General features: G+C 39.6%; 1 protein-coding gene across 2 annotated transcripts in view; it reads right to left on the bottom strand.

The window, feature by feature from the left end:
• mospd2 (motile sperm domain containing 2) overlaps positions 1–25,305 on the bottom strand; it is a 129,925-nt gene that overhangs the window by 68,302 nt on the left and 36,318 nt on the right. For both annotated transcript variants that reach the window (XM_063051034.1, XM_063051033.1), the window contains exons 5-8: positions 20,786–20,940; positions 16,057–16,117; positions 9,700–9,738; positions 9,491–9,615 (exon numbers count right to left, since the gene is read on the bottom strand). In XM_063051034.1, the coding sequence (XP_062907104.1) occupies positions 9,491–9,615; positions 9,700–9,738; positions 16,057–16,117; positions 20,786–20,940 (380 nt within the window). The remainder of the gene's footprint in view (positions 1–9,490; positions 9,616–9,699; positions 9,739–16,056; positions 16,118–20,785; positions 20,941–25,305) is intronic.

Genomic DNA, 25,305 nt, shown 5'->3' with positions numbered 1-25,305 from the left:
CCACTCACGGGAAAGGCTTCGGGGGTAAACGCTGAGGACAAATTCAGAGCTGGAGTCCCTAAGGCAGTCTGACGTTGCCTTCAACCTCGTTCTGGCAACTCCTGTGACAACACTGGTGCCAAGCTGCATCGGCCCTTGCCCTTCCCTTGAACAACATCGGTGTCGTGGAGAGGGGAGACTTGCTGCATGGGCAACTGCTGGTCTTCCATACAACCTTGCCCAGGCCTGCGTCCTGGAGAGGACACTCCAGTGTTGCCTCACCACGACAGACTGAAGCAAGACTTTCCAGGCGCAGATCCATGGTCTTGCGAGACTAACTGATGCCACCATTTAGTGTTTCAAAAACACTAAAATAAGTCTGCAGATGCTGGAAATTGAAAGCAACACATAGAAAATACCAGAGGAACTCAGCAGGTCAGGTAGCAGCTATGGAAATGAATGAACAGCCAACATTTTGGGCCAAGACCCTTCTTCAAGACCAGAAAGAATGGGGGTAGATGCCAGAATAAAAATGTGGAGGGAGGGTAAGGAAGCGAACTGGAAGGGGATAGGTGAAACCAGGTGGGTGGGAAAAATAAATGGCTTGAGAAGAAGGAATCTGATAGGAATGGTGAGTAGGAGAAGGGGAAGGAGGGGGGGATTCTGGGGAAGTGATAGGCAGGTAAGAATGAGGGTGACCTCAACTTGGTATATATCCAAACAGCAATGGAAATTGGAATTAAAATGTTTGGCCACCGGGAAGTTCCGTTTTTGGCAGATGGAGCAGAAGTGCTAGACAAAGCTGTCCCCAGTTTAAGACAATGTAGAGGCGGCCACATCAAGAGCGCTGGATACTATTTACTATTTCAAAAGGTTAGGTGCTACTGTTGAAATTTCTGAAATTAGTAGGAAAACTCTCACTGGAAATGTATCCATTGTACTCATGAATATAGCCGACAAAAATAAACAGAAATACAGTCAGCCATGACTAAAATTTTAATGAATCTTACTGCAGCCTAAATCAGAAAAAAACAAAAATAGCCTCTGACCCCTTCTGAAAGCTTCAAATTAGATTGGTTCACTGAAAAAGAAACTAGCTCACAATTGGTGTAGGAAAGGAAGTGCGCTCCATGAACAAGTTTCTCATTAAATGAAATCAAATTTCTACTAAATAGGCCAATGGAATCCAGAACGCCCGCCAAATCAATAATTAAGAAATCCTATTTTAATTCAAGCAATTTCCATTTTCCTTTCATACTGCATTTACTCAGGCTCCTGGTTCAAAGATTTCATTGACAGCTTGTTACCCCAGGTCCAGCTACAATGATCATAAACTTTACGTTGTAAAAAGCTTCAAGGGAAATACCAAATTTAGCCTACAGCTATTAAGTTTCACAGTTCAAAACTGGGAACCAATCTGACATGCTTAAATATACATGCAGGTTTTACCATTTGTGAATCAGATTGGAAATTGTACAAATTTCCTTCAACAGTGTTTCTGAAAATAACCCTTATGCTAATTACTCCCAGTTCCTTGTTAAAACCGAAGTTTGTAAATTAACCCTCAGACATTAGCTCAAGCGCAGAGATGCATAATGGTGTAAAGTGAAATAGCACAAGCTTATTACAACTTTTAAACACAATTTTGCTTTGAGTTACTGAGCCTCTGTTAGAGACAGTTGGCTGTATTGAGGAAAAAAGTATTCAAATAACTTACTTTAGAATTATGGTGGAACAGAACCTGGTCCAGCAATACTTGTTATCTGTGAGGTATAGTTTAACACTTTGGAAAGAACTATAATGTTAAGGAATGGACCAGGGAACAGATCAGAAAAGTTGAGTTACAAAGGGGCATATCCAAACTCTGTACAGATTCCTGAGGGGCGCGCTACCAGGTTACCAAGAGACCTCTAAGCAAGCCGGCCTAACTACGCAGATACTACGGTCACGAAAACTTACCTTTTGTTATTGTTTTACCTTCTACAACCTCAATGCACTGCTGAAATGATCTGCAGACTCCATGCAAGACAAGTTTTACACTGTACCTCAGTACGTGACCAACAAAGTTAACAATTTAATTTACCAAATTACCAACCACAAATAAATCAGCTGCTGCCATACACAGTGGGAGAAAACAGTGCCTCAATATTAGAAACTAGAAATTAACTAAAAAAAACCACTTCAAAAGATGATAATTTGTCTTCCACAGTTGAATGGGGCATGACTGCGTGAGCGCATGCAAGTCAGACCGTGAGGCAGCGGGAATATTTAAAAGAGAGTAGATTAATGGAGCAGGCGACGGAGTAGAGGGAGACAGAGTAGGAAGGCTTTGGCGAGCAGAGGCTGAGGAAGAGCTTCACTCCAAGTGAGGTAAGGCCGGGTAAGTTCTTTTAATAAATCTAATTACCTTAACAGTAGGTAATGGAGGCAGCAGTTAGGACAGTTGAGTGTTCTGTTTGCAGGATGTGGGAAGTCAGGGCGAGCACAATCGTCCCTGATAACTACACCTGCGAAAGGTGCATTCAGCTGCAGCTCCTGACAAACCGAGTTAGGGAACTGGAGCTGAAGCTGGGTGAACTTTGGATCATTCAGGAGACAGAGGCAGAAATAGAGAGGAGTTACAGGGAGATAGTCACCCCAAAGAGTCAGGAGACATGTAGCTGGGTGACTGTCAGAAGAGGGAAGGGGAATAGACAGAATGAGCAGAGCACCCCTGTGGCCATTCCCACAAACAATAAGTACATCGTTTTGGATACTGTTGATGGGGGCGACCTACCAGGGACAAGTTGTGGTGATTGCGTCTCTGGCACCAAAGTGGGACACTCAACTCAGAAGGGAAGGAGGGAAAAGAGGAGAGCAGTAGTGATAGGGGATTCCATAGTTAGGGAGACAGATAAGAGGCTCTGTGGAAGAGATCGAGAATCCCGGATGGTCGGTTGCCTCCCTGGTGCCAAGGTCCGCGATATCTCGGATTGAGTTCTCGGAATTCTCAAGAGGGAGGGTGAGCAGCCAGATGTCGTGGTCCATGTAGGGACGAATGACGTGGATAGGAAGAGTGAGGAGGTCCTGAAAGGTGAGTTTAGGGAGTTAGGCGCAAAGTTAAAGGACAGGACCTCCAGGATAGCAATCCCAGGATTGCTACCAGTGCCACATGAAGGCAGGTATAGAAATAGTAAGATAGCACAGATCAACACATGGCTGAAGACATGGTGCAGGACGGAGGGCTTCAGATTTATAGATAATTGGGCAGTTTTCCAGGGAAGGTGGGACCTGTCCGGCAGGACGGTCTACATCTGAAGTGGAAGGGGAAAAATATTCTTGCAGGTAGGTTTTCTAGAGAGGCTCTGGTGGATTTAAACTAGATATGAGGTGGGAGGGGAACCAGAGTGTAGGAAAAGATGTACGGAAGAAGGAAGAAAAAGAAAATAGTAAAGTTGTTTGCACCATTAGTGATAAACGGAGAGAAAGAGGTGGAAAATTTCTTAAATGCATTTATTTTAATGCTAGAAGCATTATAAGAAAGGTGGATGAGCTTAAAGCATGGATTAATACCTGGAAGTATGATGTGGTAGCTATTAGTGAAACATGGTTACAGGAGGGGTGTGAGTGGCAACTAAATATTCCTGGATTTAATTGCTTCAGGTGTGATAGAATCAGAGGAACAAGAGGGGGAGGTGTTGCATTGCTTGTCAGAGAAAATATTACAGCGGTGCTCTGGCAGGATAAAGGAGAGGGCTCGTCTAGGGAGGCTATTTAGGTGGAATTGAGGAATGGAAAGGTGTAGCAACTCTTATTGGGGTGTATTATAGACCACCAAATGGGGAGCGAGAATTGGAGGAGCAAATTTGTAAGGAGATAGCAGATATTTGTAGTATGCACAAGGTTGTGATTGTGGAAGATTTTAATTCTTCACACACAGACTGGGAAGCCCATACTGTAAAAGGGCTGGATGGTTTGGAGTTTGTAAAATGTGTGCGGGATAGTTTTTTGCAGCAATACATAGAGGTACCAATTAGAGAAGGGGCAGTGTTGGATCTTCTGTTAGGGACTGAGATAGGTCAGGTGACGGAGGTATGTGTTGGGGAGCACTTTGGGTCCAGTGATCACAGTGCTATTAGTTTCAATATAATTATGGAGAAGGATAGGTCTGGACCCAGGGTTGAGATTTTTGATTGGAGAATGGCCAACTTTCAGGAGATGCGAAAGGATTTAGAAGGAGTAGATTGGGACAATTTGTTTTATGGGAAGAATGTAATAGAGAAATGGAGGTCATTTAAAGGTGAAATTTTGAGAGTACAGAATCTTTATGTTCCTGTTAGGTTGAAAGGAAAGGTTAAAAGTTTGAGAGAGCCATGGTTTTCAAAGGATACTGGAAACTTGGTTCGAAAAAAGAGAGATATCTACAATAAATATAGGCAGCATGGAGTAAGTGAGGTGTTCAAGGAATATGAAGTATGTAAAAAGAAAGAAAGAAATTAGAAAAGCTAAGAAATAAATTAGAAACGCTAAAAGATATAAGTTTACTTGCTTTTGCAAGTAAGGTGAAAATAAATCCCAAGGGTTTCTACAGTTATATTAATAGCAAAAGGATAGTGAGGGATAAAATTGGTCCCTTAGGGAATCAGAGTGAACAGCTACGTGTGGAGCCAAAAGAGATTGGGGAAATTCTGAACAATTTCTTTTCTTCGGTATTCACTAAGGAGAAGGATATTGAATTGTGTAAGGCAAGGGAAACAGGTAGAGAAGTTATGGAAACTATGATGATTAATGAAGAAGTAGTACTGGAGCTTTTAAGGAATATAAAAGTGGCTAAGTCTCCGGGTCCTGACAGGACATTCCCTAGGACCTTGAGGGAAGTTAGTGTGGAAACAGCAGGGGCTCTGACAGAAATATTTCAAATGTCTTTAGAAACGGGGATGGTGCCGGAGGATTGGCGTATTGCTCACGTTGTCCCATTGTTTAAAAAGGGTTCTAAGAGTAAACCTAGCAATTATCGGCCTGTGAGTTTGACGTCAGTGGTGGGTAAATTGATGGAAAGTATTTTTTAGAGAGGGTATATATAATTATCTGGATAGACAGGGTCTGATTAGGAACAGTCAACATGGATTTGTGCGTGGAAGGTCATGTTTGACAAATCTTATTGATTTTTTTGAGGAGGTTACTAGGAAAGTTGACGAGGGTAAAGCAGTGGATGTTGTCTATATGGACTTCAGTAAGGCCTTTGACAAGGTCCCACACAGAAGGTTGGTTAGGAAGGTTCAGTCGTTAGGTATTAATATTGAAGTAGTAAAATGGATTCAGCAGTGGCTGGATGGGAGATACCAGAGAGTGGTGGTGGATAGCCGTTTGTCAGATTGGAGGCCGGTAACTGGTGGTGTGCCTCAAGGATCTGTACTGGGTCCAATGATTTGTCATATACGTTAATGATCTGGATGCTGAGATGGTAAATTGGATGAGTAAGTATGTAGATGATACTAAGATAGGTGGAGTTGTGGATAATGAAGTAGGTTTTCAAAGCCTGCAGAGAGATTTAGGCCAGTTAGAAGAGTGGGATGAAAGATGGCAGATGGAGTTCAATGCTGATAAATGTGAGGTGCTACATTTTGGTAGGACTAATCAAAATAGGACATACATGGTAAATGGTAGGGCATTAAAGAATGCAGTAGAACAGAGGGATCTAGGAATAATGGTGCATAGTTCCCTGAAGGTGGAATCTCATGTGGATAGGGTGGTGAAGAAAGCTTTTGGTATGCTGGCCTTTATAAATCAGAGCATTGAGTATAGGAGTTGGGATGTAGTGTTAAAATTGTACAAGGCATTGGTAAGGCCAAATTTGGAGTATTGTATACAGTTTTAGTCACCGAATTTTAGGAAAGATGTCTACAAAATAGAGAGAGTACAGAGAAGATTTACTAGAATGCTATCTGGGTTTCATCACCAAAGTTACAAAGAATGGTTGAACAAGTTGGGCCTTTATTCTTTGGAGCATAGAAGATTGAGGGGAGACTTGATAGAGGTATTTAAAATTATGAGGGGGATAGATAGAGTTGACGTGGATAGGCTTTTTCCATTGAGAGTGGGGGAGATACAAACAAGAGGACACGAGTTCAGAGTTAAAAGGCAAAAGTTTAGGGGTAACATGAGGGGGAACTTTTTTTACTCAGAGAGTGGTAGCTGTGTGGAACAAGCTTCCAGCAGAAGTGGTTGAGGCAGGTTCGATGTTGTCATTTAAAGTTAAATTGGACAGCTATATGGACAGGAAAGGAATGGAGGGTTATGGGCTGAGCGCAGGTCGGTGGGGCTAGGTGAGAGTAAGAGTTTGGCACGGACTAAAAGGGCCGAGATGGCCTGTTTCCATGCTGTAATTGTTATATGGTTATATGGTCTCTTGTTTCTCTCCCTTTCCCACACCCCAAGTGAAACCTTCCGAAGCAGTACATTATATACTTGCCTTTAGCATGCACATTTCTCTAGTCTCTCCATTCAAAAGCACTAAACTCCTCTCATGTACTTGAAACCACAAATTTGCAGATCACTCAATTCCCCATACTGTCTTGTGTATTGGGCATTCCAGGCCTTCACTGTTGCTCCAGGTGCCCTCAAAAGATCCATCCCTCATACTTTCAATTTTTTCATCTCCATTCTAATCCTTGACATCATTAACCAACACCTAATTTTACATCCCAATTTACCCGAATTGTCAGATATACATAACTTTCTTCAGCTAAATTTGTTTCTGTTCAGCACGAAGACCAAAACTATTTCCTGGCCACAACACCAACTCCGTTCCACAAGACCATAAGACAGAAACAAAATTAGGTAACTCTGCCATTTCAGTATGGCTGATTTATTATCCTTCTCAACCCCATTCTTCCACTCTAAAATGCCATCTTGTAGGCATTCTACAAATTCCCACTCTTGGGATCCAGCACCAACCTGACTTTTTTTCTTAAATCTATCTGCATATTGAAATCCCCCATGACGATTGTAAAATTCCCCTAATTACATGCCTTTTCTATCTCCCATTTTAATTTGTAGCCTACATCCTGGCTACTGTTCAAAGGCCTGTATATAACTCTCTCATCGGGGTCTTTTTACCCTTGCAGTTTCTTAACTCAACTCATGATTTTACATCTTCTGATCCTATGTCAACTTTAAAAATTTACTTTCTTTTTTAAAAAAAACAATAGAGCCACCCCACCCAACCTACATGTCCTTTTGATACAAATTGTCTTCTTGGATGTTAAGCTCCCAACTACTATAATCTTTCAGCCCCAACTCAGTAATGCCCACATACCTGCCAATCTCTAACTGTGCTTCCAGATCATCTACTTTATTCCATATGCTATCTTCATTCAAACATTAACACTATTCCCTAGTCACCAACTTCTTCCACCCTGTAGTGATTTTCTGAAAAGCTGATCACAATTTATCAAACTAACCTTAATGAGATTTTAACCACGTACTTGTTATCACCTGGCTGTTTATTCCCACTCCCAAACCAATCCTCGTTCAACACCAAAGGCCATTGAAATCTGCTACTAAAAACTAACGTCTATGGGAAAATTAACTCTAAGTCTTTCCCCAATCCTAACCAGTCTTATACAGCCAACCCTCTGTAAATACGAAATCACTGCAAACTCTGTTCATATCCTGCTTCAGGACAAGGTAGCACAGCTAATGATGTGGCTACCTCACAGTTGACAACAAAGGCTCAACCTTGATCCATTGTGCTGTTGATGTGGAATTTGCATATTCTCTGTGTGACCACAAGCTTCAGCCTTGTGATCTGGTTTTCTCCCTCATCCCAAAGACATGCTGGCTAATTGACTGCTGTAAACGTGACAGAATAGGGTGGAGGGAATAGAGAGGAAGTAAGAGATAATTGGCAACATGAAGAGATAAAGGTTAAAGAAAAATTAGTGGGACATGGGGTAGTTCTGTGAGCTGGCATAGACTTGATAGGCCAAATGGCCTATTTTAAAAGGAAAAATGAAAAATCTCATCTTACATCATCTTTCTTATCTATTGCCCATTATCAGTGGCCTATGTTAACTGGTTAAGCTTCAACCTGATATACCATAAGACAAAGGAGCAGAAGTCGGCCATTCAGCCCATCGAGTCTGTTCCGCCAATTTATCATGAGCTCATCCATTCTCCCATTTAGTCTCACTCCCCCACCTTCTCACCATAACCTTTGATGCCCTGGCTACTCAGATACCTATCAATCTCTGCCTTAAACACACCCAATGATTTGAATTCCACTGCTGCCCGTGGCAACAAAATCCACAAATTCACCACCCTCTGGCTAAAAAAATTTTTTCGCATCTCTGTTCTGAATGGGCGCCCTTCAATGCTTAAGCCATGTCCTCTTGTACTAGACTCCCCCACCATGGGAAACAACTTTGCCACATCCACTCTGTCCATGCCTTTCAACATTCAAAATGTTTCTGAGGTCTGCCCTCATTCTTCTAAACTCCAAGAAATACAGTCCAAGAGCGGTCAAACGTTCCTCATATGTTAACCCTCTCATTCCTGGAATCATTCTAGTGAATCTTCTCTGAACTCTCTCCGATGTCGAGGTTACAGGACTCCTCACATTTTAAATCCCTTCAGAGGATTACCGCTTCATTACTCTACTGTCTTTCAACCCCAAAAATCTTCAGATATATCAGCACTTTTCAAAGCTTTGGCATGCTACATTAATGAACAGAAAAGCAGCAAGTCAAGTGGCACATTTCCCACACCATGGAGATTTTCTGGATCACCAAGTACTTAGCAGCAACTTCTGCTTTTATTTTCCAGCATTCACAATGTTTCATTTTTATGAATTAAGATGCAACTAAAATTGTAGATCAAGAATATCTACTGATATTACTTGCATTGTCAACAAGACTGGGAGGTACAAAGCTTATGGTATTGAAAGCAAAATCATCTGTTCAAGAACAGGGAGTAACACTATTTGGTAGTTTTCCAATGGTAGAGTATGGTACTTAAACACCAAGGATCAGAGTGGGGTCTTCAAATATTTCCTCTATTTCTGTAAAGATGATACCATAGAGAGCAAAATTTCAACTTCTGCTGACACATCAAATCAACCCATGTGCAGACCTAAAGGAAAGAACCACATTTTTTTTAAAATAATAAAAACCAGATATAGTGGTGTCCAAAAAAGTTCAGAGGCCCCAAGTCCATGTCATTTGCACGATGTTCAATAATTCAAAAGGCCAATATAATGTAGGATATAGTGATGAACGTCATACTAATGCTAGCCTACACTCCATATGATAACTGGAATACATTCAAATTATGCACCATACTTAAGAACATGGTATCTTTGTACTTCAGACCCAGTTCATGTGAAGTCAACATTATTTTTAAATTAATAAAATCTTCAAACCACATTTAAACATGGAAATTTTGGAGAATATTGTCTATCAAACAAACAGGTTAAGTATTATTTTATCAACAACATATATGGCAAGCATTTGTAATCAGTGATACAACTTACAATTCCTCCCATGTGTGTTGGCAGATATTCCACATTTATGTACTCCTGTACTTCTGTTTTGCTGGCAAATTTCAGCATGCTTAAGGCATCCGGTCCTAACCAGGTTTTCACAATCTTCCAGGCAGCTGCAGATAAAAGAATTACCTTTATGCGATGATCAACGTTCATCCATCTAAAGTTAATAATTTAATTTTAAATAAATTGTTTACCATTCATAATCCATGGCATTTCATATATGATCATTTTGGCTGCAAAAAAAGCAAACATTACAAAATTTTGAAAGCAGGAAACCACAATATAATTTAAAGCATTCCTCAATATAATGCTTTCAGGTAATCTAATCAATGAGCTAACTGCAAGATCTTCATAAATTCAAGACTGAAAAATCAATTAAAAGTTAAAACATTGCTCCAGCTTGTTAAAACATTAATCTAGAGCAGATTAATTAGAGACTTTTCATGTATCAATTGCATCTAAATATATATTTTACATGGGTAGCAAAGAATGCACAACAATTAGATCTGCGCCAGAAAAATATTTCATACCTTGGGCCTTCTTAATAGATATGACATTCAAGACAATCAAAATTATTACCAAGAGTAATAAAACCCTGCTTTTAAAAACATTGAACAGCATGCGTTCAAGTAGTACAAAACTTAGTATGATACAGCCTATCATTTCTATTTGGGAAATGGATAAATAGTTTTATAGAACAACAGGTAGTAAAAAAGTATTGATTTTTTTCATCATTTTTCTTTTTAAGAGGAATCTTAATCTGAATCCCGGCATGTTCTCTGAATAACTGATGGCTTAAAGTCCTGTTTTTATTTTTGTGAACGCTGAAGCACTGCATGTCGGTTACTGTCATACACCCAGAAAGCGACAACCCTAATGAACTCCTATTGTAGTTTCTCTAGTAAAGTCAAGTCAAGTCACTTTTTATTGTTATTTCAACCATAACTGCTGGTACAGTACACAGCAAAAACGAGACGACGTTTTTCAGGACCATGGTGATACATGAAACAATACAAAAACTACACTAGACTACAGACCTACCCAGGACTGCATAAAGTGCACAAAACAGTTCAGGCATTACAATAAATAATAGTCAGTCCAGGCTCTGGGTATTGAGAAGTCTGATGGCTTGGGGAAAGAAACTGTTACATAGTCTGGTCGTGAGAGCTCGAACGTTTCGGTGCCTTTTGCCAGATGGCAGGAGGAAGAAGAGTCTGTATGAGGGGTGCATGGGGTCCTTCATAATGCTGTTTGCTTTGCAAATGCAGGATGTGGTGTAAATGTCTGTAATGGCAGGAAGAGAGACCCCGATGATCTTCTCAGGTGACCTCACTATCTGCTGCAGGGTCTTGTGAATCGAGATGGTGCAAATTCCAAACCAGGCAGTGATGCAGCTGCTCAGGATGCTCTCAATACAACCTCTGTAGAATGTAGTAAGGATGTGGGGGGGCGGGGGGGGGGGAGTGGGAGATGGATTTTTCTCAGCCTTCGCAGAAAGCAGAGATGCTGCTGGGCTTTCTTTGCTATGGAACTGGTGTTGAGGGACCAGGGGAGATTCTCCGCCAGGTGAACACCAAGAAATTTGGTGCTCTTAACGATCTCTACGGAGGAGTCGATGTTCAGCGAAGTGTGGTCGCTCCATGTTCTCCTGAAGTCAACAACCATCTCTTTTATTTTGTTCACATTCAGAGACAGGTTGTTGGCTCTGCACCAGTCTGTCAGCTGCAGCACCTCCTCTCTGTATGCTGACTCATCGTTCTTGCTAATGAGACCCACCACGGTCGTGTCATCGGCGAACTTGATGTGGTTCGAGCTGTGTGTTGCAGCACAGTCGTGGGTCAGCAGAGTGAACAGCAGTGGACTGAGCACACAGCCCTGGGGGGCCCCGTGCTCAGTGTGATGGTGTTGGAGATGCTGCTTCTGATCCGGACTGACTGAGGTCTCCCATTCAGGAAGTCTAGAATCCAGTTGCAGAGGGAGGTGTTCAGGCCCAGTAGGCTCAGCTTTCCAATCAGTTTGAGGAATGATTGTGTTGAATGCTGAACTGAAGTCTATGAACAGCATTTGAATGTACGTGTCTTTTTTGTCCAGGTGGGTTAGGGCCAGGTGGAGAGTGATGGCAATGGCTTCATCTGTTGAACGTTCCGGAAATTGACCTTAACCACATAAGTACTGATCCAGTGCTCCAATGTTCTTAAAGTCAAAATACTACAGCACAGAAATAGACTCTTGGCCCATCTAGTTCTTCAGATTTGCAGTTTGAACCAGGGCGATTTAAAAGGAGTTTCAATTGCAATATTCACAAGTGAAAAGCAGGTAAAGGTATTTTTTTTCATATTGTGAAATTCGCAAATAGAAAGAATATCCATGTTTATTTTATTATTTTGTAAAATAGCAGATAGCTAGAAAAATCAAGTTTCCCATAGAATAAATTTAACATAAACATATAAAAACTGAAAAAACTTTAAAATCTCTTATTTGTTCTCTTTCAATGAACACCGGTGTTGGTTCAAAAAAAACCAATAGCTTTCTACAGCATCAAAATTCCAAACAGCATAAATTTCAGTTTGAGGAGGTTAGCGTAAAACATTTATAATTCTGTCTTGTATGACATGAGGTTTGCTATTCGGTACAGTGTAAAAATAAAATTACCATAAATTACAAAACACTTCGATATTTTCATTTAATGTAATATATACCCTTCTTGTTTTTTTTCACTGTTTTTAATGGAGGTCGGGATTGAGGACGTGATTTTAAGTTTAACTCTGTTTGGTTTCAACTTAGCCCATTGCTTTGCTTTGCTTTTAGTTAGTTGCACGGTGGGGTTTTTTTTGGGTTTTTTTTTTCTTTTTTTCTATTGATATATATATATAAAATTTCGTATACTATTATGTTATCTTGGTTTCTTATGTTTAAATTACATTGTTTGTAGTATTTTTTTTTGGTATTGATACCTTCTGTAATTTTATTATATTTTAACATTGTATTAATGTTTATATGGCTTACCTTTTTGTATACTTATTCAATAAAAAGATTTAAAAAGAAAGAAAGATAAATTACAAAACAGATAAATACTGCAAAAAAGAAAAAAAAGGTAGCATTCTGACATTTGTTGGAGAGAATAAAAAAGCTGTTCCTGAATTGTTGAGTGGGGTCTGCAAACCCCTGTATCTTCTCCCTAACAGTAGAAAAAAAGAGCATGTCCCAAATGGTGAAGGCCGTTACTGTTGGATGCTGATTACTTGAGGAACCACCTCTTGAATGATAAAGAGGGTCGTGCCCACAATGGAGCTTGCCAAGTCTACAGCCTCATTTGATCCTGTGCACTGAAACCTTACAAGGATGGGATACAACCAGTCAGAATGCTCTTTACCTTACATCAAAAGAAATTTGCAAGTGTCTTTAAGAACATACCAAATCTCCTCAAACTCCTAAAGAAACTGAGCCGCTGGCATCAAAGTGTTGAGCCCAGGACACATCCTTGCAGATGCTGACACCCATGAATATAAAGCTGCTAGCCCCCCAATGAAGGCTGGTGCATCTACTTCCAATTTCCCCTTCCTGAAGTCCACAATCAATTCCTTAGTCTTGCTTACTTAGAGTGTGAACTTGTTGTTGCAATACTATTCTTTCAGCCAATCAATCTTGTTCCTGTAGTCTCCCTGCTGCCATTTAACACTTTACCAATAACACTGATGTAACCTGCGAATTTATAAATGGCATTTCAGCTGTGCTTAGCCACACAGTCACAAGTGTAGAGCAGTCAGCTAAGCAGGCATTCTTGAGGAACACTTGTGTTGATCATCAGTGAAGAAATGTTTTCATTAATCTATTTACTTATCTGGAGATACAGTGCAGAACAGGCCCCTTTGATCCAAGAGCTGAACTACCCAAGGGCCCACCTATTTAACCCTTGCCTAATCACAGGACAATTTACATTGATCAATTAACCCACTAATCAGTATATCTATGGATTGTGTGAGAAAACTGGAGCACCCAGAGGAAATCCATCCACTCACAGGGAGGACGTACAAACTTCTTACAGAGAATGTCAGAATTAAACTTCAAATTCCAACGACCTGAGCTGTAATAGTGTCACGTTAACTGCTATGCTATCATGGCACCCCACTGTACTGACTGTGGTCGCCTGAAAAGGAAGTTGAGGATCCAGTTGCAGAGGGAGGTACAGGTCCAGGTTTTAAAATCTGTTGTTTAGTGAAGGGATGAAGGTATTGAACACCGAGCTATAATCACTAAACAGGAGCCCAACAGACAATTTGCTGTTGTCTCGTTGCTCCATAGTAGAGTGAGGACCAGTGAAATTGCATCCACTGTAGACCTGTTACGGTGGCTAGCCTAAGTGCAGTGGGTCCAGGTATTGCTCAGACAGGATTTGCAGTACTCCTAGCAACAAAAAACCTCTCAAAGCACTTTATCACACAAATGTTACAAGTCAGTAATCATTGAGGCAGCTCATTCCCTTCTTGTGCATCAGTGTGACTTTTGAAGCAGGTGGGAACCACAGAAGATGTACAATTCTCCAGCCAGCTAGTCTGCACAGATTTTCAACATCCGCCTAGATATTCTGACATCATCCTCCAAGACAGAGATCACAAGATGCTCTGGGGGTTTACACAGGTGTCGTGTTATTCTTCCTTTCAAAGTGTGCATAAAGGTCACGAAACTCATCCGGGACTGAAGCATCACAGCTATTTATGCTGTTAGTTTTGCCTTATAGGAAATTATGACATGCAAACCCTGCCATAATTGTTGTGTATTTGATTGTGTCTAATTTTACACAGAACTACCTATCATTCTCATGATCTTCTGTAGGTCATACCTAGACTTTTTGTGGGACAGCGGTCCCCAACCTCCGGGCTGCGGACCGATACGGGGCCACGAAGAATACAGCAGTGCAGCAGTAGCCAGAATGCACCCAGCACATCTTTAAGAAGAAAGCTGAAATAAACAAGCTAATTGATTAGGTGCCGCCCGGTACATAAATGTAGGCCTAGATCAGAGGTGACGCAATCAGCAATCGCCTCTGATCTGGGCCGACATCTACGTGCCGGGCGGCACCTAATCAATTAGCTTGTTTACTTCCGCATTTTTCTTAACGATGTGCTGGGTGCATTCCAGCTACCGCTGTACCAGTACATTTTTCGTGGCCCCGTATCGGTCCGAGGCCCGGAGGTTGGGGACCACTTTTGTAGGCTTCTCAACCAATGATCTTGACCACCAGAGATCTAGCCCTCAGGAGATTGAATCACCTTGTTCATTCAGGGCTTCTAGCTTGGGAAAACTTGAAATGAATGAAGTCGTTGGCATTCAGATCCAAAGATGAATCCCTGAATATGGTCCAGTCTACTGATTCACAGCCATCCCGTATATGCTCCTCCACCTCCCTTAACCATACCATTGCCACCCTTACTGCTTGTGCTGCGGTCTTCAGCCTATGTGCTGGGAGAAGTACAGCCAGGTGATCAAACATGCCAAAGTGTGGGATGGAACAAGTTGCATGATGGCATGGGAAAAGTTCTTGACAGTTATGTGACAGCGATTTCAGTATGTTGAAAATGTTCTGCAGGTGAGATGTTGATGATAGCTTGTTAGACTTCTTCAAACTGATATAATGGAAGTACCCCATAATGACCAGGAATATTGCATGCAGTTTTTTCCATTGCAGTTATCACACAACTCCTGTCAAATTTCCTCTCCCGCAATTCACAATAACTTTGAGACTTCTGAATGTTATTGCTTATTACACTGGAACAAAATTTAATAAATACATGTTGCTAAGTGAGACAAGTTACTGAGAATGAAGCCTTTTCTTGAGCAACAAGAATATTTTTGCTGAATTAATACTTGAACAGCATTATAATTCTTACTACATGGTCACAGTGTGACAACAACTGAAAATATCAGAGTTCTAGAAATGAATATACATTGGGTGATGTTAGTTTAAATTTAAAAAAGATTGATATCATCCTATCTACTGTGACACCGGCATTCTCAACCCCTTTCAGTTTTTCCTATTTTACATTTAAAGGCTTTTACTTTGTTATCAATGCTGAAGTTTACCAGCACATAGTATTATAGTGGTTGGCATAACATTATTACAGTGCGAGTGACCCAGGTTTAATTCCACTGCTGACTATAAGGATTTCATATGATCTCCCAGTGATCGTTCGGGCTTCCTCTGGGTGCCCAGATTTCCTCCCAGTTTTCATAGACATACGGGTTAGAAGATTAATTGATCACATGTGTAATTAGGCAGCATGTGTTTGTTGGGCCAAAGGATCTGCAACCTTCCTGAATCCAAGTAAATCATCGCTGTTCTCCAAATACATGGGGCAGTCAGAGGCCCATTTGAAAACTAAAGCAGACTCAAGATTCAAACAAGCATAGAAAGCTTTAATGTCTTATTATATGTTCTTCTTCAGTCCCTCATAATCATCCACCATCACTATGAAATGAAAATTTTTTGTTGAGAAAAAAAATCGAACAAAAAAATGAATATTTAAAGTGGTAAAATGTGGCAAAGTACTTACAAAGGTACTTAGGATAATATATCTTAAAACAGTTGATGATAAAACGCACAAAGTCCATATCCTAGAAATTAAAAGAAAATACATTACATGAGAAAAAACTTTTTGAAAAATCCCATCTTAGATATGAACAACCGCTTCCACATCTGTAAAACAAGTAAATTTGTAATTCACAGCTACTCAAAAATAAAATCTGAATATCAGACTTCTATTAATGAGGATCTAACCTGGTCCCAATCATCTATGCAGATAGGGTAAAGAAGACATGACAGCGGCTATATTTCATTAGGAGTTTGAAGAGATTTGGTTTGTCACTTAAAACACTTGAAAACTTCTATAGATGTACGGTGAAGAACATTCTGAAAAGCTGCATCACTGTCTGGTATGGGGGGTGGGGAGCTATTGCACAGAATCAAAAGCAGCTAAAGAAAGTTGTAATATTATTCAGCTCCATCTTGGATACAAGTGTCCATAGTACCCAAATCATCTTCAAAGAGCGGTGCCTCAGAAAGGCAAAGATTCAGGAACAAGCTTCTTCTCCTCCTCCATACGATTCCTAAATGAACACTGAACCCATGAACACTATCTCATCTTTTATTTTTTAAATATCATTTCTGTTTTGCACTATTTTAATCTATTTAATATGCATATATTATATATACTTAATATAATTGATCTACTTTTTCCTTCTGTATTATCATGAATTGCATTGTATTGCTTCTGCTAAGTTAATCAATTTCATGACACATGCCGGTGATAATAAACCTGATTCTGTTGTGATTTTATCTCGTATTTTGTTTATTGCTGGAAAGTGTGAAGAACTTCTTTTAAAAAAGTGACTTCTCAGGCTGATGCTACCTAATAAATTCAATACTGAAACCTAGACATGCAGATTTTCATCAATTTAATGTGACTCCTTTCTTTCTTTCTTTTTAAATCTTTTTATTGAGTAAGTATACAAAAAAGGTAAGCCATATAAACATTAATACAATGTTAAAGTACAATAAAATTCCAAAAGATAACAATACCAAAAAGAAAATACTACAAACAATGTAATTTAAGCATAAGAAACCAAGATAACATAATAGTATACTAGATTTTATATATATCAATGGAAAAAAAAAGAAAAAAGAAAAAAAAAACCCCCAAAAAAAAACCCACCGTGCAACTACCTAAAAGCAAAGCAAAGCAATGGGCTAACTTGAAACCAAACAGAGTTAAACTTAAAATCACGTCCTCAATCCCGACCTCCATTAAAACAGTGAAAAAAAACAAGAAGGGTAAATATTACATTAAATGAAAATATCGAATAAAAGGTCCCCAAATCTGTTCAAATTTAAATGAAGAATCATAAAGGTTACTTCTAATTTTCTCCAGATTCAAACATAAAATCGTCTGAGAAAACCAAAAAAAGGTAGTTGGAGCATTAAGCTCTTTCCAATGTTGTAAAATACATCTTTTCGCCATTAAAGTAAGAAATGCAATCATTCTACGGGCTGAAGGGGAAAGATTACTAGAAATTTTAGGTAGTCCAAAGATAGCAGTAATAGGGTGAGGAGAGATATCTATATTTAATACCTTAGAAATAATATTGAAAATATCTCTCCAAAAAGTTTCCAAAGTAGGGCAAGACCAAAACATATGAGTTAAAGAGGCTATCTGCCCCGAACATCTATCACAGAAAGGATTAATATGCGAGTAAAAACGCGCTAACTTATCTTTGGACATATGTGCTCTATGAACCACTTTAAATTGAATTAGGGAATGTTTAGCACAAATAGAGGAAGTATTAACTAATTGTAAAATCTGCCCCCAATCATCCACAGAAATGGTAAGCCCCAATTCCTGTTCCCAATCTACCCTAATCTTATCAAATGGAGCTTTCCTAAGTTTCATAATAATATTATAAATCATAGCCGATGCACCTTTCTGACATGGATTAAGGTTAATTATCGAATCTAAAATATATATAGGAGGAAGCATTGGAAAGGAAGAAAATGTGACTCCTAAAAGAAACTTAAGCCTTTCCAAATCAAAAAGTTTATCCAACTCTTTACTTAAAAAACCAAAACATGGAATCGTACCAGTTGAAAATGTTCCCATCTCAAAACATGCTGAAATGTAATAGAGTGGGATTTATGACAGGAAAACACCACCACTTTTCTCCTCTCTACTGTAGCGCAGACCCGGCTGGTGGCGTAGTGGCATCAGTGTCGGACTTTGGGACGAAAGGTTCCCGAGTTCAAACCCAGCCGACTCTGCACGCTTTCTATCTGTGCTGGGTTACGAGCTGGTGATCTCTTTGGAAAATCACTCAGAGAAGCTTGGAGGGAAATCGTCCACTAACCAGAGAAACTCCGGATGCGATGTACCTTTCCTTCCTGTAGTGCATTGTTTTTACTGAGATTGACAGTTAAGGGATCACAGACCTTTTGAAAGATCCAATTGAAAGAATCACAGACCTTTAAATGATTTTGGTCTTGGTTCTTCAACTGGTCTGTAGTAGCAACAGAGAACATGAAAGCAAGATTGCATTTAAATTTTGTTTTTAAAAGATTAAAATTTGCCAACACTGAATTTATGAAACTAAAAGGTTCATTATGGGAATTGTTATTTGCATCTCAACCTCCCCCTATTAACATTAAGCCATGTCAAGATTCATTTTCTTGCAGACATTTACAGGAAAAAAAATACAATAGAATTTTACATAAAACTCTACATAAAGACTGACAAACACCAATGTGCAAAAGAAACTGGAGGAGGAAGGAGAGAAGATGGCGGCACGACACAGCGCGCGCGGCCACTCCGGTATGATATCTGTATTCGTTTAGTAGGGTACCGTGCACAATTCTGATTTGATGGAGACAGACGTGAAAGCGTGGAGGAACATCTGGAGAAAATTCTGAAATGCCCGGTTCGCTGCCGCCGCTACTGTGTGGTCCAGAATCTCCAGAGGAGTAGGCCGCTGAGTCCTCAGCTTTGCTTGTTTTGGCGGCCGGGACGAGGTCGAAGGCGCTCGGGAGGCTGTATCGGAGGGGCTGGTCGGAGGCTTGAAGTTTTCGGACGGACTCAGTCGGCTGTGGTCGAGTGCTTCCAATGCATTGGCGATTGTCAGTTGTCGGTGCCTGGAGGTTTATGGCAGGGGAGTTTCTCCCTTTTTGTCGCCTGCTATCGGGGACTATAGGAGTTGATCGGGACTTGAGACTTTTTTTTAACCGTGCCCATGGTCTGTTCTTTATCAAATTATGGTATTGTTTTGCACTGCTGTAACTATATGTTATAATTATGTGGTTTTGTCAGTGTTAGTCTTTGGTTTGTCCTGTTTTTGTGTGATATTACTCTGGAGGAACATTGTATCATTTCTTAATGCATGCATGCATTTCTAAATGACGATAAACGAGGACTGAGTGTCCTCATAATCTAATCTAAACTGTGTAAATAAAAAAATACTGAGAGCACAAATTGTAAATTCTTAAAAGTGAATCTGTAGGTTCTATAATCAGTTCAGAGTAGTGATGAATTAAGTTATCCACACCAGTTCATAAGCCTGATGACTGTAGGGTAATAACTGTTCTGAACCTGGTGGTTTGCTTCTGTACCTCCTATCTAATGACGTGACCTGGATGGTGGTGGTGGTGTGGGGGGATGGGAGTTTTCAATGATGGATGCTGCTTTCCTGTGGTAGTCCATCATGCAAATGTATTCAGTAGTGGTGGGGGGGGGGTTGCCTGTGATAGGTGGGCTATATCCAGCAGATTCTGTAGCCTTTTCAGTTCCAGGGCATTGGCGTTTCAAACAGTGATGCACTCAGTTAAGATACTCTCCACTACATCAGAAGTTTGTCAAAGTTTTTGGTGACATGCTGAATCTATGCAAACTTCAAAGAAGGTTGAGGTGCTGTTGTGCTGGTGACACTTGTGTGCTGGTCCCAGTTGCAAGTGACATTGACTGACAGAAACATTTGCTGGAATACTGCAAGAATGCCCCTGCTCTTTCAAATGGTGCATTAGCATCTTTCACATTCACTAGAGAATGAAGTGAGGTTTTAGATTAATATCTATTCTGAACTGTTGCATTTCAGACACATCCACAATACTGCTAAGAATCATTGTGCTTAGACATTAAGAGTGGAAATGACTTTCTATAGAAAATATGCACCCACTCAGTGAAGGATGACAGCTTATTGCCAGGCATTAACAGAGCTGCTCTTGTAAATGTATTAATTTCTACTCAGCTAGATATCTATACACAGCGAAAAGATTAAGCAATAGGCCTGTTATGATACTGAAACTGGGCCCTGGAAAAAAAGCTCTGCAAACCACCTTACTGACTGCAAAAGGGTAAGCACCTTCATTTGCTCATTCCATAAACAGTTTATGACATAGGAAAAACAAATTCAATATGGTTACACTTCATAATACCAGACATCCTACCCTGAAAAAACTCATTTCAGGGAAGTAGCACCATCAATTTGTGGGAGACTCCCGGAACTTCCGGGAGAGGTGGGATGTCTGTAATACTATTCCATGATCTATTTTAGATATGCTTTTGAATTTGCTAGAGACTAAGGGAATCAAAATATGGATTAAAAATTGAATAAAAACAGAATTGTTAAAGTGCTACAAGAGATTTATTAGTTAGAAAGATGAAACCCAAGCACCTCCCACCCAATCAGTATCTCATCCTCCACTCAACAGCAATTAGTAAGAAAAGATGCTTATGTGGCACTTACTACATTGCTTATTCCAGTTTCAGTCAGGTCGAATACCACCGTAAGAGGTTTTCCTTGCTCTCTTTTGGAATAGCGTTCTAACCAGAAGGCAACATACTTCTTTTTTTCCAAAGCTGTCTTTGTATCTTTGTTGTGCAGTTTCACTCTAAACCAAACTGCAAAACAATGTGTCAAGTCAAGTCACTTTTTATTGTCATTTTGACCATAACTGCTGGTACAGTACACAATAAAAATGAGACAACGTTTTTCAGGACCATGGTGCTACATGAACAATACAAAAACTACACTGAACTACGTAAAAAACAACACAAAACTACAGACCTACCCAGGACTGCATAAAGTGCACAAAACAGTGCAGTCATTACAATAAATAATAAGCAGGACAATATGCACAATAGAGGGCATATTGAGGTCAACTAAGCTTCATCAACTGTGAGGGACAATAATATACTGTGAATCACGACAGTGTGAGTACTGCTCTCTACAATATTGTTAAACTAACTCGGAAATATTGATCACTTTTATGGAACTACTGATAAGTCTTATTTTTGCGCTTACACTGAAAAATGCAAATACCAGAATTTCTAAAAGGTCAGTAATATCAGAGTTATGACTATCAGCAAAAAAAACATGTCTTGATTGAAAACAGGCATTGGTTATTTTGCCATTTCAGCTGAAATGAGTCAAGTTATTTTGTATTATTAAACCCTGGAAGTCAGTTTTTATCATCAGTGAAATTTTTTTTAAATATCAACAGAAAGACACTAACTGGCCCAGACATTGAGGTAAAGTAACTGAAGAGGTCAGGATTTACTGGATCTCAGTTTTTGATTCCATACATACATGGTTAAAGGGACCAATGTGGCTAGCTCCTCACAAGCAATCACTACATTGTTATTACACAAAGAAATTTGGCATTCCGGATGCAAAATTAAACACATTGGAAAATGTTAGTAAAAAATAAAATTATGAATTAATTTAATGGCATAACAATTTCTAGCACTGCCAAAGTCCTACATGCAATAATTCTTTTTTTGTTAAAAAGCAATGAATTTATCTTTCAATAATGGCTCAACATTTGTCTCTAATGTCCCTTAAGATATGTTTTGCTTTCTGTACTAAATGAGTTTAATTGAATTTTTATCTATGCTTCTTTGCTTTGGCTTTGTCTGAAATCTACCTGTCCTCCTCAAGCCTCACTTTGACTGGTTGCTTAGTCAATTCAGAAAAGCGACAGGAGAAAAACAAATCTGTAGATGGTGGAAATTTGAAACAAAATATTCTAAATGCTTCCAGCATGTGAAGAAGCATATCCAGAGAAAGAACAAGTCAACACCAGCAACGAAGTAATAAACAAAATCAAACTTCAACTTCCAGGGAAGCAGTGGAGTAAATAGAAGAAACATCTGTGATAGGGTACAGGCCAGAGATAAAGGTGAGTTAGCTGATGTACAGCGTGTTGACTTGTGGAAGGTCTTCAAAAAGTGCTATGTGAGATTTAAAAAAATAATGGGCCAAAAACAGCATTTGAGTTGGGAGACTATTGCTGTAGATGCTACAGGAATCGATGCTGGGATCACAATTCACAATCTACACTCAGTGGCCACTTGATCAGGTATAGGAGTAGAACCTGGTGTGGTCTTCCACTGCTGTAGCTTATTCACTTCAAGGTTCAATATGCTGTGTGTTCAGAAATCATCTTCTGCACACCACCATGGCAACTCATGGTTACTTGAGTTACTGTCGGCTTCCTGTCAGCTTGAACCAGTCTGGCTATTCTCCTCTGACCTTTCAGATTAACAAAGCATTTTCGCCCACAGAACTGCTGCTTACTGGATGTTGTTTTTGTTTCTCACACCATTCTCTGCAAACCCCAGAGACGTGTGTGTGAAAATCCAGGAGATTAGCAATTTCTGAGGTACTCAAACCACCCCATCTGGCACCAACAGTCATTCCACTGTCAAAGTCAGTTAAATCACATTTCTTCTCCATTCTGATGTTTAGTCCGAACAACTGAACGTCTTGACCATGCTTGCACATGTTTATGCATTGAGCTGTTGCTACATGATATTTGCAATAATGAGCAGGTGTATAGGAGTACCCAATAAAGTGCTCATTGAGTGTATTTCAATGATATAGGTAAGGGGATCAAATGCAATATTTTCAAGTATGCTGGATGATACAAAGCCAGGTGGCAGTGCAGGCTACAAGGACAATGAAGGCCTAACAGAATAGAAATATGATGTAAATGGGCAAGAAAAATGGAAAATGGAATTATTATAGAAAAATATGAGAACTGTTTTGGTAGGGAAAAATAAAGAAAGTATTTTTAAATGGCAGCAGCATTCAGAGGGAGTCAAGTCCTTATGTACAAATTATTTATGCTATCACACAGGTTCAGCAAGCAATAAAGGGCAAATGATGCCTTGGTTTTTCTGCAAGAGGATTTGGGTATAAAAGTAGGTATGTTTTTATATCCAAATCCTTTTACAACAACATTGCCTCAATTACAGATATCCCTGGTGAGATTGCATCGAAAATGCTATATATGGATTTGTTATTTTTACCCCAAAATAAAGGATATTATTATAGATTCTAACAGAGATTCATCAGTTTGATTCCTAGGATAGCAGATTCGTTGCATGTGGAACAAATGAGCAAACTATATCTGTGTGCTTGTATTTTTCTGAATAAACAGAATTGATACATGTAGAATTCGTGGTTCTTTTGCCTGGATGCCTAAAACCAAGGGGTCATTCTCAAAACAAATGTTAGGCTGGTCAGGATAGAGATAAGAAATTTCCCCACTCTGAGAGCAGTACATCTTTCTACTTCACTAAGAGGACTGTGAAGGCTCAGTTACATTATTCAAGACTGAAACTCCGTTTTTTTTAATCATCTATCTGGAACAAAAAAAAGATCAGGGACATATGAACGTTAACACAGAAAAATGCACTGAAGTAAGAAAATCAACCATGACCTTATTGAATGGTATTGAGAGGACAACTCTCACTTCTACTTAATAATCTTATGTTCCTCCTTCTGACTTACCAACCTTGAAAACAGTTGGTCTTCAGACATGAGCAATTGATCTTCTAAAGAATTAAGTGCATTCAACAGTAAAATGTTTAAAAACATGGCCCAAAGGCCAAGAGCACATGGACACATTCAAAAACCTTTAGTGAATGCAAGTTACTATACATTAGAATACATGCATAGCAGTTTCATCAAGACTAATGCAAAAATAAGACTCATGCCAGAATCAGGAAAAGACGAGCAAAACGAAACAATGTCATATGCCCAGATATGTTTTGCCAAATTCTAAAAAAATTATCAACTTATTACAAACAAGAGAAAATCTGCAGACACTGGAAATCCAAGCAACACACAAAATGCTGGAGGAACTCAGCTGGCCAGGCAGCATCTTTGGAAGAGTACTGTCGACATTTCAGCCCAAAACCTTGACAATACTCTTTTTCATAGATGCTGTCTGGCCTGCTGAGTTCCTCCAGCATTCTGTGTGTGTGTTGATCAACTTATCACAATACAATTTTTAAAACTGATGGTCAAAAATACACCTTTCCCAACAAGAAAGGTCAGGGAAAATAATAAGTAATTTTGAACATCCTCATTGTCAAATATGCTCCATTTACTACCACCCTCTGTCTTCTAAAAGCAAGCCAATTTCAAATCCATTTCCTGGATCCCATGCCTCCCAAATTTCTGACTGAGCCTACCACAGGGAACCTTGTTAAATGCATTACAAAAATCCATATATGTTCACCACTCTACGTTCATCAGTTTGTTTTGTCACTTCCTCAAAGTCAATCAGGCTCATGAGGCACAACTTGCCCCTCACAGAGCCATGCTGGCTATCCTTAATCAGGTAATGCTCTTCAAATACTCGTAAATCATCCACGCATCCACTCCAATAGTTTGCCCAATACGGATGCAAGGCCCGCTGGACTAGAACCCCCGGTTGAGAGATTATTTCTATTACCTTTCTTGAATGAAGCAATAACATCTACAATCCTCTAACTTTCTGGTACTATTCCTGTGGCCAGTGAGGACACAAAGGTAATTGCCAAAAGCATAGCAATCTCTTCCTTCACTTCTCGTAATTACCCAGGGTATATCCCATTCAGTCCCAAAGACTTATTTATCTGAATGTTTTTCAAAAGTTCCAGCATGTCCTTTTGTTTTAAAAACCTTTTTAAAAAATTACTGAAACTAAGTATACACTACCTCCTCAAACATGTTTCCACTTTTATCCCTGATCAGCTTTACCCCCATTCTAGCACTCCTCCTGTTTTTCATGTGTGGAATGCTGCGGAGGTTCTCCTTAATCCTATTCGACAGGATGTTCTCATGCCACCTTCTAGTTGTACCAAGTCCCTAGCTCTTCCAAGTCCTTTCCTAAGCTCCTCCCAGACTACCTTATAACTCAGGAGCTTTGTCTGATGCTTGCTTCCTAAACTGTAAATATGCTTTCTTCTTCCTCTTTAAATGTTACACTTCTC

This window comes from Mobula hypostoma, chromosome 6 (genome assembly GCF_963921235.1).
Source record: "Mobula hypostoma chromosome 6, sMobHyp1.1, whole genome shotgun sequence".
NCBI lineage: Eukaryota > Metazoa > Chordata > Chondrichthyes > Myliobatiformes > Myliobatidae > Mobula > Mobula hypostoma.
The sequence above is the reverse complement of the archived record's forward strand: the minus strand, read 5'-3'. Positions and strand labels throughout refer to the sequence as shown.